This window comes from Neoarius graeffei, chromosome 1 (assembly GCF_027579695.1).
Source record: "Neoarius graeffei isolate fNeoGra1 chromosome 1, fNeoGra1.pri, whole genome shotgun sequence".
In the NCBI taxonomy this organism is placed as follows: Eukaryota; Metazoa; Chordata; class Actinopteri; order Siluriformes; family Ariidae; genus Neoarius; species Neoarius graeffei.
Genome location: NC_083569.1, coordinates 26,517,993 through 26,530,167, shown reverse-complemented (window position 1 = coordinate 26,530,167; position 12,175 = coordinate 26,517,993). Strand labels below are relative to the sequence as shown.

The window sequence follows — 12,175 nt, the reverse complement described above, 5'->3', positions numbered from 1 at the left end:
CATGGACTCCCTGGCATGCTTCTCACACTTTTGGGGCATGCCTCAGGAAGCATTTGTTGCTTCATTGTTCAATGAGAGCAGTTGGCTGGAAGGTGGTGAAAAGTACCTTTTCACGACAGCAGCTTGCTTTTCACCAGCAGCTTTAAGAATACAAGCAGGTAAGCATCATATTTTCAGTTTGTAAAAGCTGTCTCAGCTGACTTTGCACTCGAGCGAGAGTTAGAATTTCATAGTGGATGGTGGGACTATGACAAGCCTGTTGAAAAATGTGAGTTGGAGATTCTGAGGTCAGTGGGCAATTCAAGAAATAAAGCCAAGCAAACTGAAAGGAATCTGTGATAGCTCACCTTCGGAGCTCATAAGAGGAGCATATCAGCAGAAAAGTAGTGTGCAGTTAGTTGATTTGGTCATTGCCAAGGTTGTGGGTTTAATCCAAATAGTGGCTGTTTTCACAGATGTGCTGCTTTGAATGTGGCGAAAGAAATTTGATCTAGACTTGGCTGAAAGTGCAGATGATTCGGCTGGTTTGCAAGATGACAAGAAAGTTTTTCTCTGTAAAATGCAAGTAAGATGGTGGCTGTGGAGAATGTGGGCATCGATCCCACTACCTCTTACGTGCGCCTACTGTGTCTCACTGTTACTGCTAAAGTAAGCCCAAAGTAAGCCCACAGTGGCCAATCAGGTCCGACATGGGCTTACTTTTGACCAATGAGGTTGCCTCCCATGGGCTTACTTTGGGCCAGTGGGCTTACTTTTGACCAATGAGGTTGCCTCCCATGGGCTTACTTTAGGCCCTGCCCGCTCTTTCTCTTGTCATTCGTGATCGGAACATCACAGCGATTCAACGAGGTAAGTGGACTTGCATTTCTCCTAGGTATATGTAACTTTGAGATTTTTGGTGGATGATACGGAGAAATGTAGTCGCTACTGATTCTTGATTTTACATAAAATGCTGAGCGTAAAATTCGTAAAGTTTCGTGATACACGGTGTTGTTCTTCTGCCTGTGGTAATTGACTACCATTAACGTAGGTGGCTGTAAAGGAAATCTCTTACTTATACGAAAAGATATTAAACCCAAACGGTTTAAAATTTGTTGTTGTGCTTCATTTCTGGTGAAAACGGGTTAAATGGTCAAACAAACAGCCTGCCCACCTGAAATCTGGCTTACTTGTATGAGGAAGGGGGAAATTGTCGCATTTGTTTAATCAGACTAAACCGATTAAATGTAAAAGGCAAACTGCGTACTGAAATGTATTTGTATGTACTCAAAACGGTTTATTTGTTTTAAAACCGACCATGGTTTAGCCGATTCAATGAGGAATGTGCAGATGTAAAGACTGTAAACAGAAGAATATGTGACGTTGATGTATGCTCTAGTATATTCCATCATATTAATGTCTCAAGCGGTTTGAATATCGAAAATAGCAGATTTTATTTTATTCGTGTTAAAAAAGAAACAGTCTTTACAGTCGCCTAATTACGAGATCTTGCGGTCATGAGGAGAAACTCATTAACGACAATGAGAAAATAAGGCTATTAATAAGGCATTAAAATAAGGCATAAAAATAAGGCATTAAAACGGGCACCCTGAAGAAAGGCGACGTGGTGCTCAACTGCTACAGGTGTGCCCGTGGCTCCACCTCCCTGGAGTCTTTCCATCTTCACCTGACTAGGTTTATCCCAGGTATTTACTTTCTCTTTTTTTTGGGGGGGGGGTACTTTATTAATAGTTTGATATGACTTCTTGTGGCGGCCCAAAGGGCGTGTCTTGGTTTTTCCACCCTCCTGCTTTTTTTTGTGTCTTCTCAGGTGTGCAAGATGTAGCCGATTAGGCTGACGAGGGACGCGTGGGTCCACCTGATGCTCCTTCAAAATGACCTGGCTCTTTTTTCTACGTAGGAGAGAGCAGCGAGGGCAAGACGACGTCCTTCTCAGTGCCTCCCGTTCAATCTTGAGCGGCGTGCCTCTTTGAAGGACTTTAAAGTTCATATTCTGGCTTTTGTTTTGTTTCACTCTTTGGTTGAATTTGTAGCGCTGGCTTTGAAAAGTAAAATAAGTGAACTGGCTCCATGCCTCCTCTACATTATTTCTCACTTGTGATGTGAGCGTAACACTCCTTTTGTAATGTATGTTTGGTTGTAATGGAAATTGTGTTATAACAGGAGGAGCATGGCATATAATTCTGTGACCTGGGGTCCTGACTTTTTTGTGTTCATGTATTTATCCATCAGGAACCAGTGCCAGCGCCTCGCATTTCCAGGCGTATCTTCTGGAAGGACTGATGCGCTGGAACGAGGACAGAATGAAGGACTCTGTTCAAGCACCCACTTCCATGCGCACCTACGGCAGTGTTCTGCAGGAGGCCGTGGATCGGCTCAGCCAAGCCGTTCTGGGAAAACGTTGGGATGAGCAGTACCGCAGTCCTGGAGTCTACACAGGTTAGCACTGATCACTTATTCAAAAAGGACAAAATTACCTCAGGCAGTGTATCATATAGTTACATTTTAATGTATTACTTGAATATGAACAATTTTCTGTTTTACTTTTCATAGGTGAATTGTTGGCCATGGAGTACCTGTACAGCCAGACTGGCATATCACTTACTCCAACACTCCACAACCAAGAGGAGGAGGACCAGCTGGTGGAGGACATTGATGACGAGGACATTGAGGACGAAGGCTTTGAGGAGGAGACAGAGGACATCACAGTTCCTGTGCTGACTGACGATGACCATGACATTGAAAGGAGGCCCTCAACCACAAGGCGTCGGGCACCTTCACCACCACCTCTACCAGAACTGCCGTCCACGTCCACGGGTGGAGGTCAGCGTCCAGTTGCTGCTGCCGCCGTTCCGTCCACGTCGGGTCAAGGACTGCACCCTGCTGCTACTGCTGCTGCCACCACTTCATGGGCTCAGGTAAGACACTAACAGATATTTCAATTCCAAGTTAATGTTACTACATTTTACATTTACCACTACTAATGAATACTTTTTAATTTTTTTTTATTTAGGGCGTCATCGTTGGACCGGATGGCATTCCTGGGTGGGACAAAGTGCAAGAGCTGGCTGCTTACCTGGTGGACCTGCGAGATGCCGCCTACCTCACTGAGCCACAGGTGACCGAGGTCATCCAGCTGTGGGCGGCACTCCCAGACAGCGACAAGGAGAGGATCGACTACCAGCCACGTCACCAGGAGCGGCTGTCGTCTGGTCGATTCAAGGCACCGAAGCGGTCTGGAGTCACACCGGGTGTGGAGAGCGTCAAGCGCAGCTTGATAGGTCACCCTGGGGGGCCGGCTCAGTGGCCTGGTACCAGCCGCTTGGTAGACGCCATGTGCACATGCTTGTGCACTTTGCACAAGTGCACTACCAGGAAGGCCGGTGTTTCCACTCCCAGGTGGACCAGAATTCTGGATGATTACCACCACATCCGTGACTTGATCATCACCAGCCCACGGTTGATGGCAGATACAACAATTCAGTTGTTTCAAATCAACCAGCGGACACTTATTCAGTGGTAGGTCTCCCCCTTTTTTATTGATTTCCCTCAAATTTACACAATAATGGTCTCATAATTGTCCCATGAACACACAAATGACCCTCCCACAAACTCTCTCATTTCAGGTTTCAACAGCGGCTGAAAGGTCAGGAGATGAGTACACTCACTCAGGGACTGACTCCAGCACCCCAAATTCCCCGCAAATACTTGCTTCCGTAGTTGGCACGGACAGAGCAGAGATCACAGCTCAGCACTCACTCACTGCCGAGTTCAAAAAGTAAATAAATAAATAAACCAACCCAGGGCTGTTTCTGCCCGGTTTCGAACCGGGGGCCTTTCGTGTGTTAGACGAATGTGATAACCACTACAATACAGAAACCGCAGCCCTGGGACAGATCAGCTGTTGCCTGGGCCTCAAATACAGGAGCAATGGCACTTAGGCATGTGTCGCCAGGGTAGGCCTGCAGCGTTGGTGGTATAGTGGCTAGCATAGCTGCCTTCCAAGCAGTTGACCCGGGTTCGATTCCCGGCCAATGCACACCCTTTGACGCTTCGTTGCCCTGATGAAAGGCGGAGAGCATGGCGAGGCACTTGGGAGGAAACAGCAGGAATGGATCAGTTGCTCGTCACTGCCTTGCCGAGGAGGTGACCGAGGGCTGCTCCTTCTGCTTTCCGCTCGCGTTGCATGTAGTCGAATAGCATCGGTTTGCGCAAACCTGGGCGTGTTTGCAGGACACGGGCACCTGCGTGTTTGTCTTTCGTTGGCGGCAAGCAACTTTGCTTGTTTTCCACAAACGGAGAACTGCACAGTCACGGTTTGAGAGTTAATAAGCAAACGTGTCTGAATGTTGGCCGGCAAATACCCGTTGAGACAGGATGAAGCATTCCAGAGTCAATGCCAATTTGCAGCGTTCTGATGCCGTGTGCAGCCCGGTTGACCTGACCTCACTCCGTAAACGAGCAACCAAGTGGTATTTGAGAACACCACCTCCCCGTGACGAATTGCAATGTCCATGCTTCCACAGTCGACAGACATGTAGATAATGCCCGATTTTGTTTTTAAAGCAGCCGTCACGGACCTTGACGGAAAACCAGAGAGGCAGGGAAACCGTTCAAACGAGGTTTTGTCCCGATGGTCGTCTGCACGTAGGAGAACATGACAACCACTAATCCACAGAAAGCAATCCGGTCACGTTAAGGGTCTGTCTTTCTGGCTGTTTCGAGAGTACCTGATCATAGCAAGGCGATAACTGGACGTTAAGAAAAGCCGAGCTCAAAGGGCAAAGCATGGCTCTGCCAGCGTCTATAGCATCAACAAGCGTCTATTCGCTTGTTAGGTGCAAGGGGAAACCACTGCACAGCAGAAAACACGCGAAGCTTTTTCAGCGTCTCGGTTTGGGATTGTTCCAAAAGGCACGGACGGAGCAGAGATGGCAGCTCGACATTTGTTCGCTGCCAAGTTCAAGAAAACCAGCACCGTTTCCGCCCGGTTTCGAATGGCGGACCGCTCTCGTGTTAAGCGAACGTGGTAACCAATACAATACGGAAACCACGCGTGTGTTAGCTCTTGCCTGGGCCTCAAGAAGAACGCGGGTCACGCTTAAACAATTGTCACGAGAATAGGGGCACGGCCTTGGCATCGTAGAGATGAGCTGGTGGTCGAGCGTGACAAGGTTCAGCATCGAAAAGCGCTGCAACATCATCACGGGAAGAAATCAAATGCCTTGTGTGGACGGGCCAAGGAGGGGACTGAGGACTGGTCTTTCCACTAGCAACGTAAGTACTTGTTTGCAGGTTTGAATGACATCAGTTTGCCCCTGCGTACGTTCGACCCATGAAGCGGTGAAGAACACGGGCTCCTGCGTGTTTTCCTTTCGTTGGCAACAAGCGACAGGTGTATATTTGTCCACAAACAGAGAACTGTAGAGTCACTGTTTAAGATTTGTTCAGCAAATGTGTCCATACCTTGGCGGGTCAAAAGCAAATACTTGCTTCCGTAGTTGGCACGGACAGAGCAGAGATCTGTCCGTGCCAACTACGTGCAGGGTCCGTGCAGGGTAGGCCTGCAGCGTTGGTGGTATAGTGGCTAGCATAGCTGCCTTCCAAGCAGTTGACCCGGGTTCGATTCCCGGCCAACGCACACCCTTTGACGCTTCGTTGCTCTGATGAAAGGTGGAGAGCATGGCGAGGCACTTGGGAGGAAACAGCAGGAACGGATCAGTTGCTCGTCACTGCCTTGCCGAGGAGGTGACCGAGGGCTGCTCCTTCTGCTTTCCGCTCGCGTTGCATGTAGTCGAATAGCATCGGTTTGCGCAAACCTGGGCGTGTTTGCAGGACACGGGCACCTGAGTGTTTGTCTTTCGTTGGCGGCAAGCTACTTTGCCTGTTTTCCACAAACGGAGAACTGCACAGTCACGGTTTGAGAGTTAATAAGCAAACGTGTATGAATGTTGGCCGGCAAATACTCGTTGAGACAGGATGAAGCATTCCAGAGTCAATGCCCATTTGCAGCGTTCTGATGCCGTGTGCAGCCCGGTTTACCTGACCTCACTCCGTAAACGAGCAACCAAGTGGTATTTGAGAACACCACCTCCCCGTGACGAATTGCAATGTCCATGCTTCCACAGTCGACAGACATGTAGATAATGCCCGATTTTGTTTTTAAAGCAGCCGTCACGGACCTTGACGGAAAACCAGAGAGGCAGGGAAACCGTTCAAACGAGGTTTTGTCCCGACGGTCGTCTGCACGTAGGAGAACATGACAACCACTAATCCACAGAAAGCAATCCGGTCACGTTAAGGGTCTGTCTTTCTGGCTGTTTCGAGAGTACCTGATCATAGCAAGGCGATAAGTGGACGTTAAGAAAAGCCGAGCTCAAAGGGCAAAGCATGGCTCTGCCAGCGTCTATAGCATCAACAAGCGTCTATTCGCTTGTTAGGTGCAAGGGGAAACCACTGCACAGCAGAAAACACGCGAAGCTTTTTCAGCGTCTCGGTTTGGGATTGTTCCAAAAGGCACGGACGGAGCAGAGATGGCAGCTCGACATTTGTTCGCTGCCAAGTTCAAGAAAACCAGCACCGTTTCCGCCCGGTTTCGAATGGCGGACCGCTCTCGTGTTAAGCGAACGTGGTAACCAATACAATACGGAAACCACGCGTGTGTTAGCTCTTGCCTGGGCCTCAAGAAGAACGCGGGTCACGCTTAAACAATTGTCACGAGAATAGGGGCACGGCCTTGGCATCGTAGAGATGAGCTGGTGGTCGAGCGTGACAAGGTTCAGCATCGAAAAGCGCTGCAACATCATCACGGGAAGAAATCAAATGCCTTGTGTGGACGGGCCAAGGAGGGGACTGAGGACTGGTCTTTCCACTAGCAACGTAAGTACTTGTTTGCAGGTTTGAATGACATCAGTTTGCCCCTGCGTACGTTCGACCCATGAAGCGGTGAAGAACACGGGCTCCTGCGTGTTTTCCTTTCGTTGGCAACAAGCGACAGGTGTATATTTGTCCACAAACAGAGAACTGTAGAGTCACTGTTTAAGATTTGTTCAGCAAATGTGTCCATACCTTGGCGGGTCAAAAGCAAATACTTGCTTCCGTAGTTGGCACGGACAGAGCAGAGATCACAGCTCAGCACTCACTCACTGCCGAGTTCAAAAAGTAAATAAATAAATAAATGAACCAACCCAGGGCTGTTTCTGCCCGGTTTCGAACCGGGGGCCTTTCGTGTGTTAGACGAACTTGATAACCACTACACTACAGAAACCGCAGCCCTGGGACAGATCAGCTGTTGCCTGGGCCTCAAATACAGGAGCAATGGCGCTTAGGCATGTGTCGCCAGGGTAGGCCTGCAGCGTTGGTGGTATAGTGGCTAGCATAGCTGCCTTCCAAGCAGTTGACCCGGGTTCGATTCCCGGCCAACGCACACCCTTTGACGCTTCGTTGCTCTGATGAAAGGTGGAGAGCATGGCGAGGCACTTGGGAGGAAACAGCAGGAACGGATCAGTTGCTCGTCACTGCCTTGCCGAGGAGGTGACCGAGGGCTGCTCCTTCTGCTTTCCGCTCGCGTTGCATGTAGTCGAATAGCATCGGTTTGCGCAAACCTGGGCGTGTTTGCAGGACACGGGCACCTGAGTGTTTGTCTTTCGTTGGCGGCAAGCTACTTTGCCTGTTTTCCACAAACGGAGAACTGCACAGTCACGGTTTGAGAGTTAATAAGCAAACGTGTATGAATGTTGGCCGGCAAATACTCGTTGAGACAGGATGAAGCATTCCAGAGTCAATGCCCATTTGCAGCGTTCTGATGCCGTGTGCAGCCCGGTTTACCTGACCTCACTCCGTAAACGAGCAACCAAGTGGTATTTGAGAACACCACCTCCCCGTGACGAATTGCAATGTCCATGCTTCCACAGTCGACAGACATGTAGATAATGCCCGATTTTGTTTTTAAAGCAGCCGTCACGGACCTTGACGGAAAACCAGAGAGGCAGGGAAACCGTTCAAACGAGGTTTTGTCCCGACGGTCGTCTGCACGTAGGAGAACATGACAACCACTAATCCACAGAAAGCAATCCGGTCACGTTAAGGGTCTGTCTTTCTGGCTGTTTCGAGACTACCTGATCTTAGCAAGGCGATAACTGGACGTTAACGACAGCTTAGCTCAAAGGGCAAAGCATGGCTCTGCCAGCGTCTATAGCATCAACAAGCGTCTATTCGCTTGTTAGGTGCAAGGGAAAACCACTGCACAGCAGAAAACACGCGAAGCTTTTTCAGCGTCTCGGTTTGGGATTGTTCCAAAAGGCACGGACGGAGCAGAGATGGCAGCTCGACATTTGTTCGCTGCCAAGTTCAAGAAAACCAGCACCGTTTCCGCCCGGTTTCGAATCGCGGACTGCTCTCGTCTTAAGCGAACGTGGTAACCAATACAATACGGAAACCACGCGTGTGTTAGCTCTTGCCTGGGCCTCAAGAAGAAGCTCAAAAGGCAAAGAATGGTTCTGCCAGTTTTCTCAGGAGCGTCTATTTGCTTGTTAGGTGAAAGGGAAAATGTTGAGTTATGTTCTCATACAAATATTATTTGTGTTAATTTTTTGTAATTAATGGTTTCCTACCATGTGTGAATGTGTGATGTTTTGACTCTGCAACATGTGCAATGTTTCATCGGGGACTCTTATTTTGACCTGTGTGCAATCTATGGGAAGTGAGTTTTTTATGTGTTTGTTTTCATTCGCGTGGGCAACATTGTGCCGTGCACATGAGTACCTGCTGATGCCTTGTACAACCCCAATTCCAAAAAAGTTGGGACAAAGTACAAATTGTAAATAAAAATGGAATGCAATAATTTACAAATCTCAAAAACTGATATTGTATTCACAGTAGAACATAGACAACATATCAAATGTTGAAAGTGAGACATTTTGAAATTTCATGCCAAATATTGGCTCATTTGAAATTTCATGACAGCAACACATCTCAAAAAAGTTGGGACAGGGGCAATAAGGGGCTGGAAAAGTTAAAGGTACAAAAAAGGAACAGCTGGCGAACCAAATTGCAACTCATTAGGTCAATTGGCAATAGGTCATTAACATGACTGGGTATAAAAAGAGCATCTTGGAGTGGCAGCGACTCTCAGAAGTAAAGATGGGAAGAGGATCACCAATCCCCCTAATTCTGTGCCAACAAATAGTGGAGCAATATCAGAAAGGAGTTCGACAGTGTAAAATTGCAAAGAGTTTAAACATATCATCATCTACAGTGCATAATATCATCAAAAGATTCAGAGAATCTGGAAGAATCTCTGTGCATAAGGGTCAAGGCTGGAAAACCATACTGGGTGCCTGTGATCTTTGGGCCCTTAGATGGCACTGCATCACATACAGGCATGCTTCTGTATTGGAAATCACAAAATGGGCTCAGGAACATTTCCAGAGAACATTATCTGTGAACACAATTCACCATGCCATCCGCCGTTGCCAGCTAAAACTCTATAGTTCAAAGAAGAAGCGGTATCTAAACACAATCCAGAAGCGCAGATGTCTTCTCTGGGCCAAGGCTCATTTAAAATGGACTGTGGCAAAGTGGAAAACTGCTCTGTGGTCAGACGAATCAAAATTTGAAGTTCTTTATGGAAATCAGGGATGCCGTGTCATTCGGACTAAAGAGGAGAAGGACGACCCAAGTTGTTATCAGCGCTCAGTTGGCTGCATCTCTGATGGTATGGGGTTGCATTAGTGCGTGTGGCATGAGCAGCTTACACATCTGGAAAGACACCATGAATGCTGAAAGGTATATCCAGGTTCTAGAGCAACATATGCTCCCATCCAGACGACGTCTCTTTCAGGGAAGACCTTGCATTTTCCAACATGACAATGCCAAACCACATACTGCATCAATTACAGCATCATGGCTGCGTAGAAGAAGGGTCCGGGTACTGAACTGGCCAGCCTGCAGTCCAGATCTTTCACCCATAGAAAACATTTGGCGCATCATAAAACGGAAGATACGACAAAAAAAACCTAAGACATTTGAGCAACTAGAATCCTACATTAGACAAGAATGGGTTAACATTCCTATCCCTTAACTTGAGCAACTTGTCTCCTCAGTCCCCAGACGTTTACAGACTGTTGTAAAGAGAAAGGGGGATGTCTCACAGTGGTAAACATGGCCTTGTCCCAACTTTTCTGAGATGTGTTGTTGTCATGAAATTTAAAATCACCTAATTTTTGTCTTTAAATGATACATTTTCTCAGTTTAAACATTTGATATGTCATCTATGTTCTATTCTGAATAAAATATGGAATTTTGAAACTTCCACATCATTGCATTCTGTATTTATTTACAATTTGTACTTTGTCCCAACTTTTTTGGAATCGGGGTTGTAGATATGTTAATAAACAGTACCTAAACGGTATCTAAAATGAACGAAACCGAGTGATTCATTATCTTTACCATTAAATAGACAAAGAAAACATTTACCACATAAACATGGACAGAGAAGAAAGCTCTACAGGTTATAGGCCCAGGCGCACCAATTCTCCAGGAGGAAAATGGGAAAGGTTAGTCTTCAACAGAGATGAAAACAAGTATGAACTGTGTGAAGTAAAATTCCTTGGACATTTAAGAATGCTGGGTTTGAAAGAAACCATACTGTCCACTGCTGATGCCATCGACCAAGATAAGAATGAGGAGTGCTACGCTGAACTGATTCAATTTCTTGGCGATAAAAGTTTGTCACTCATAATGCGCGAGGCCACAGATGATGGCAGAAAAGCTCTGCAGATACGTCGGAGTCATTACGCCAGCCCGGGCAAGCCTAGAATTATAGCCCTGTACACCGAACTAACATCATTAAAGAAAGATACTAACGAGACAGTAACAGACTACATTATTCGAGCTGAGAAAGCAGTGACTTCCTTGAGAAACGCGAAAGAGGTAATAAGTGACGGACTGATTATAGCAATGATTCTAACGGGCCTCCCAGAACCCTACAAACCCTTCGCCATTCATATAACACAGAGCAGCGAAGAAATGACATTCATACAGTTCAAAGGCAAACTGCGAAACTTTGAAGAAACAGAAAAGTTTGAATGTAAAGCCAAAGATGACATCTCAACAGTGACCTGCTACGGATGTGGAAACCGAGGTCACGTAACGCGCGACTGCTGACAAAGGGGGATGCAGAAGTGGTGCAACTATCACAAAAGTTCAACTCACAGTGACGAGACATGCCGGAGAAGGGACAAATACAAAGATGAGGCGAAACAAACAGCAGAAAGACACGAACGTAACAACTGGTGCAGTTACCATAAAAGTTTTACACACAATGATGAACTGTGCTCACTCTAGGACCCAAATTGTTTTAGTGAAAAGTGCTAAAGACTCAAATTTTTCTTTAGCAATTTGCAATTTCGCTTAGCAAGAAATGCTAAAAGAACAATTTTCTTTTTAGCAAAGTAATTTTTTTAGCAAGATATGTTATACTTCTAAATGTTTCTTGCACTGACATAATATTGAAAAATGAATTGTCATTGTAGTTTGTTGGTGTTTCAATCGTGTTTGCAAGCTTGTTTCCTGCCTTTGTCTTTCCATGTTCTTGATTTATGTTCATAGCATGCTTATTTATTCTTGAATCCTCTTATTTTGATCATTTCATCAACTGTATATATGTAATGAAATTGTGTGTTTAATTTAACCCGCTTAATCTGGTTTATGGAGTCCATATTTTTCATTATAATTATATCTAACATCTGGTGTGATGTGCTTTGCATTCTTTGTTATCTATGCACCTTTTAGCCCTTAGTCACCCTCTGTAGTATGCTGACTGGCCGGTGTGTGTGTGCGTGTGTGTATAATTGGGATCCGTGTGTGTGTGTGTGTGTTTAGGGGGAGGGGGGTGTCTTTATGGGTAGGATGAAGGGAGCTCAGGGAGTTAAAATCAATGGTTGTTTCTTATAAATTAATCTCATAACCCAAATATAATGATATTCACCATTAATTTCTCAAATGAAACACTTGCAGTCAAAACTTTGAACCATGTGCGTCAAAACGCTCTGAAAATAAAGTACACTTGGTCAATATATCCTGGTTCATCTGTGAGTTCTTCCAAAGTTCTGTCAGGGTTGATATTATGTAGAAAATACGTCTTTAGAATGGTTATAACGTGTTTTTATCCCTA

At 46.2% G+C, this 12,175-nt stretch overlaps 1 protein-coding gene and 5 non-coding genes across 6 annotated transcripts; 4 read left to right on the top strand and 2 right to left on the bottom strand.

Moving 5' to 3' along the window:
• Window positions 1–1,603: 1,603 nt before the first annotated feature.
• On the top strand, window positions 1,604–3,443 carry LOC132884413 (uncharacterized). Its single transcript, XM_060918261.1, has 5 exons — window positions 1,604–1,685; window positions 2,233–2,439; window positions 2,554–2,918; window positions 3,014–3,311; window positions 3,400–3,443. Exons 2-5 carry the CDS (start codon window positions 2,283–2,285, stop codon window positions 3,441–3,443), a joined length of 864 nt encoding a protein of 287 aa, XP_060774244.1. The 5' UTR covers window positions 1,604–1,685; window positions 2,233–2,282.
• Window positions 3,444–3,807: 364 nt separating this feature from the next.
• On the bottom strand, window positions 3,808–3,880 carry trnav-aac (transfer RNA valine (anticodon AAC)). The gene has a single exon. It is a non-coding gene; the product is annotated as a tRNA-Val (tRNA).
• An 87-nt stretch (window positions 3,881–3,967) lies between these two features.
• On the top strand, window positions 3,968–4,039 carry trnag-ucc (transfer RNA glycine (anticodon UCC)). Its single transcript has one exon. It is a non-coding gene; the product is annotated as a tRNA-Gly (tRNA).
• A 1,530-nt stretch (window positions 4,040–5,569) lies between these two features.
• trnag-ucc (transfer RNA glycine (anticodon UCC)) lies at window positions 5,570–5,641 on the top strand. The gene has a single exon. It is a non-coding gene; the product is annotated as a tRNA-Gly (tRNA).
• A 1,553-nt stretch (window positions 5,642–7,194) lies between these two features.
• trnav-aac (transfer RNA valine (anticodon AAC)) lies at window positions 7,195–7,267 on the bottom strand. The gene has a single exon. It is a non-coding gene; the product is annotated as a tRNA-Val (tRNA).
• An 87-nt stretch (window positions 7,268–7,354) lies between these two features.
• Window positions 7,355–7,426, top strand: trnag-ucc (transfer RNA glycine (anticodon UCC)). The gene has a single exon. It is a non-coding gene; the product is annotated as a tRNA-Gly (tRNA).
• Window positions 7,427–12,175: the final 4,749 nt, after the last annotated feature.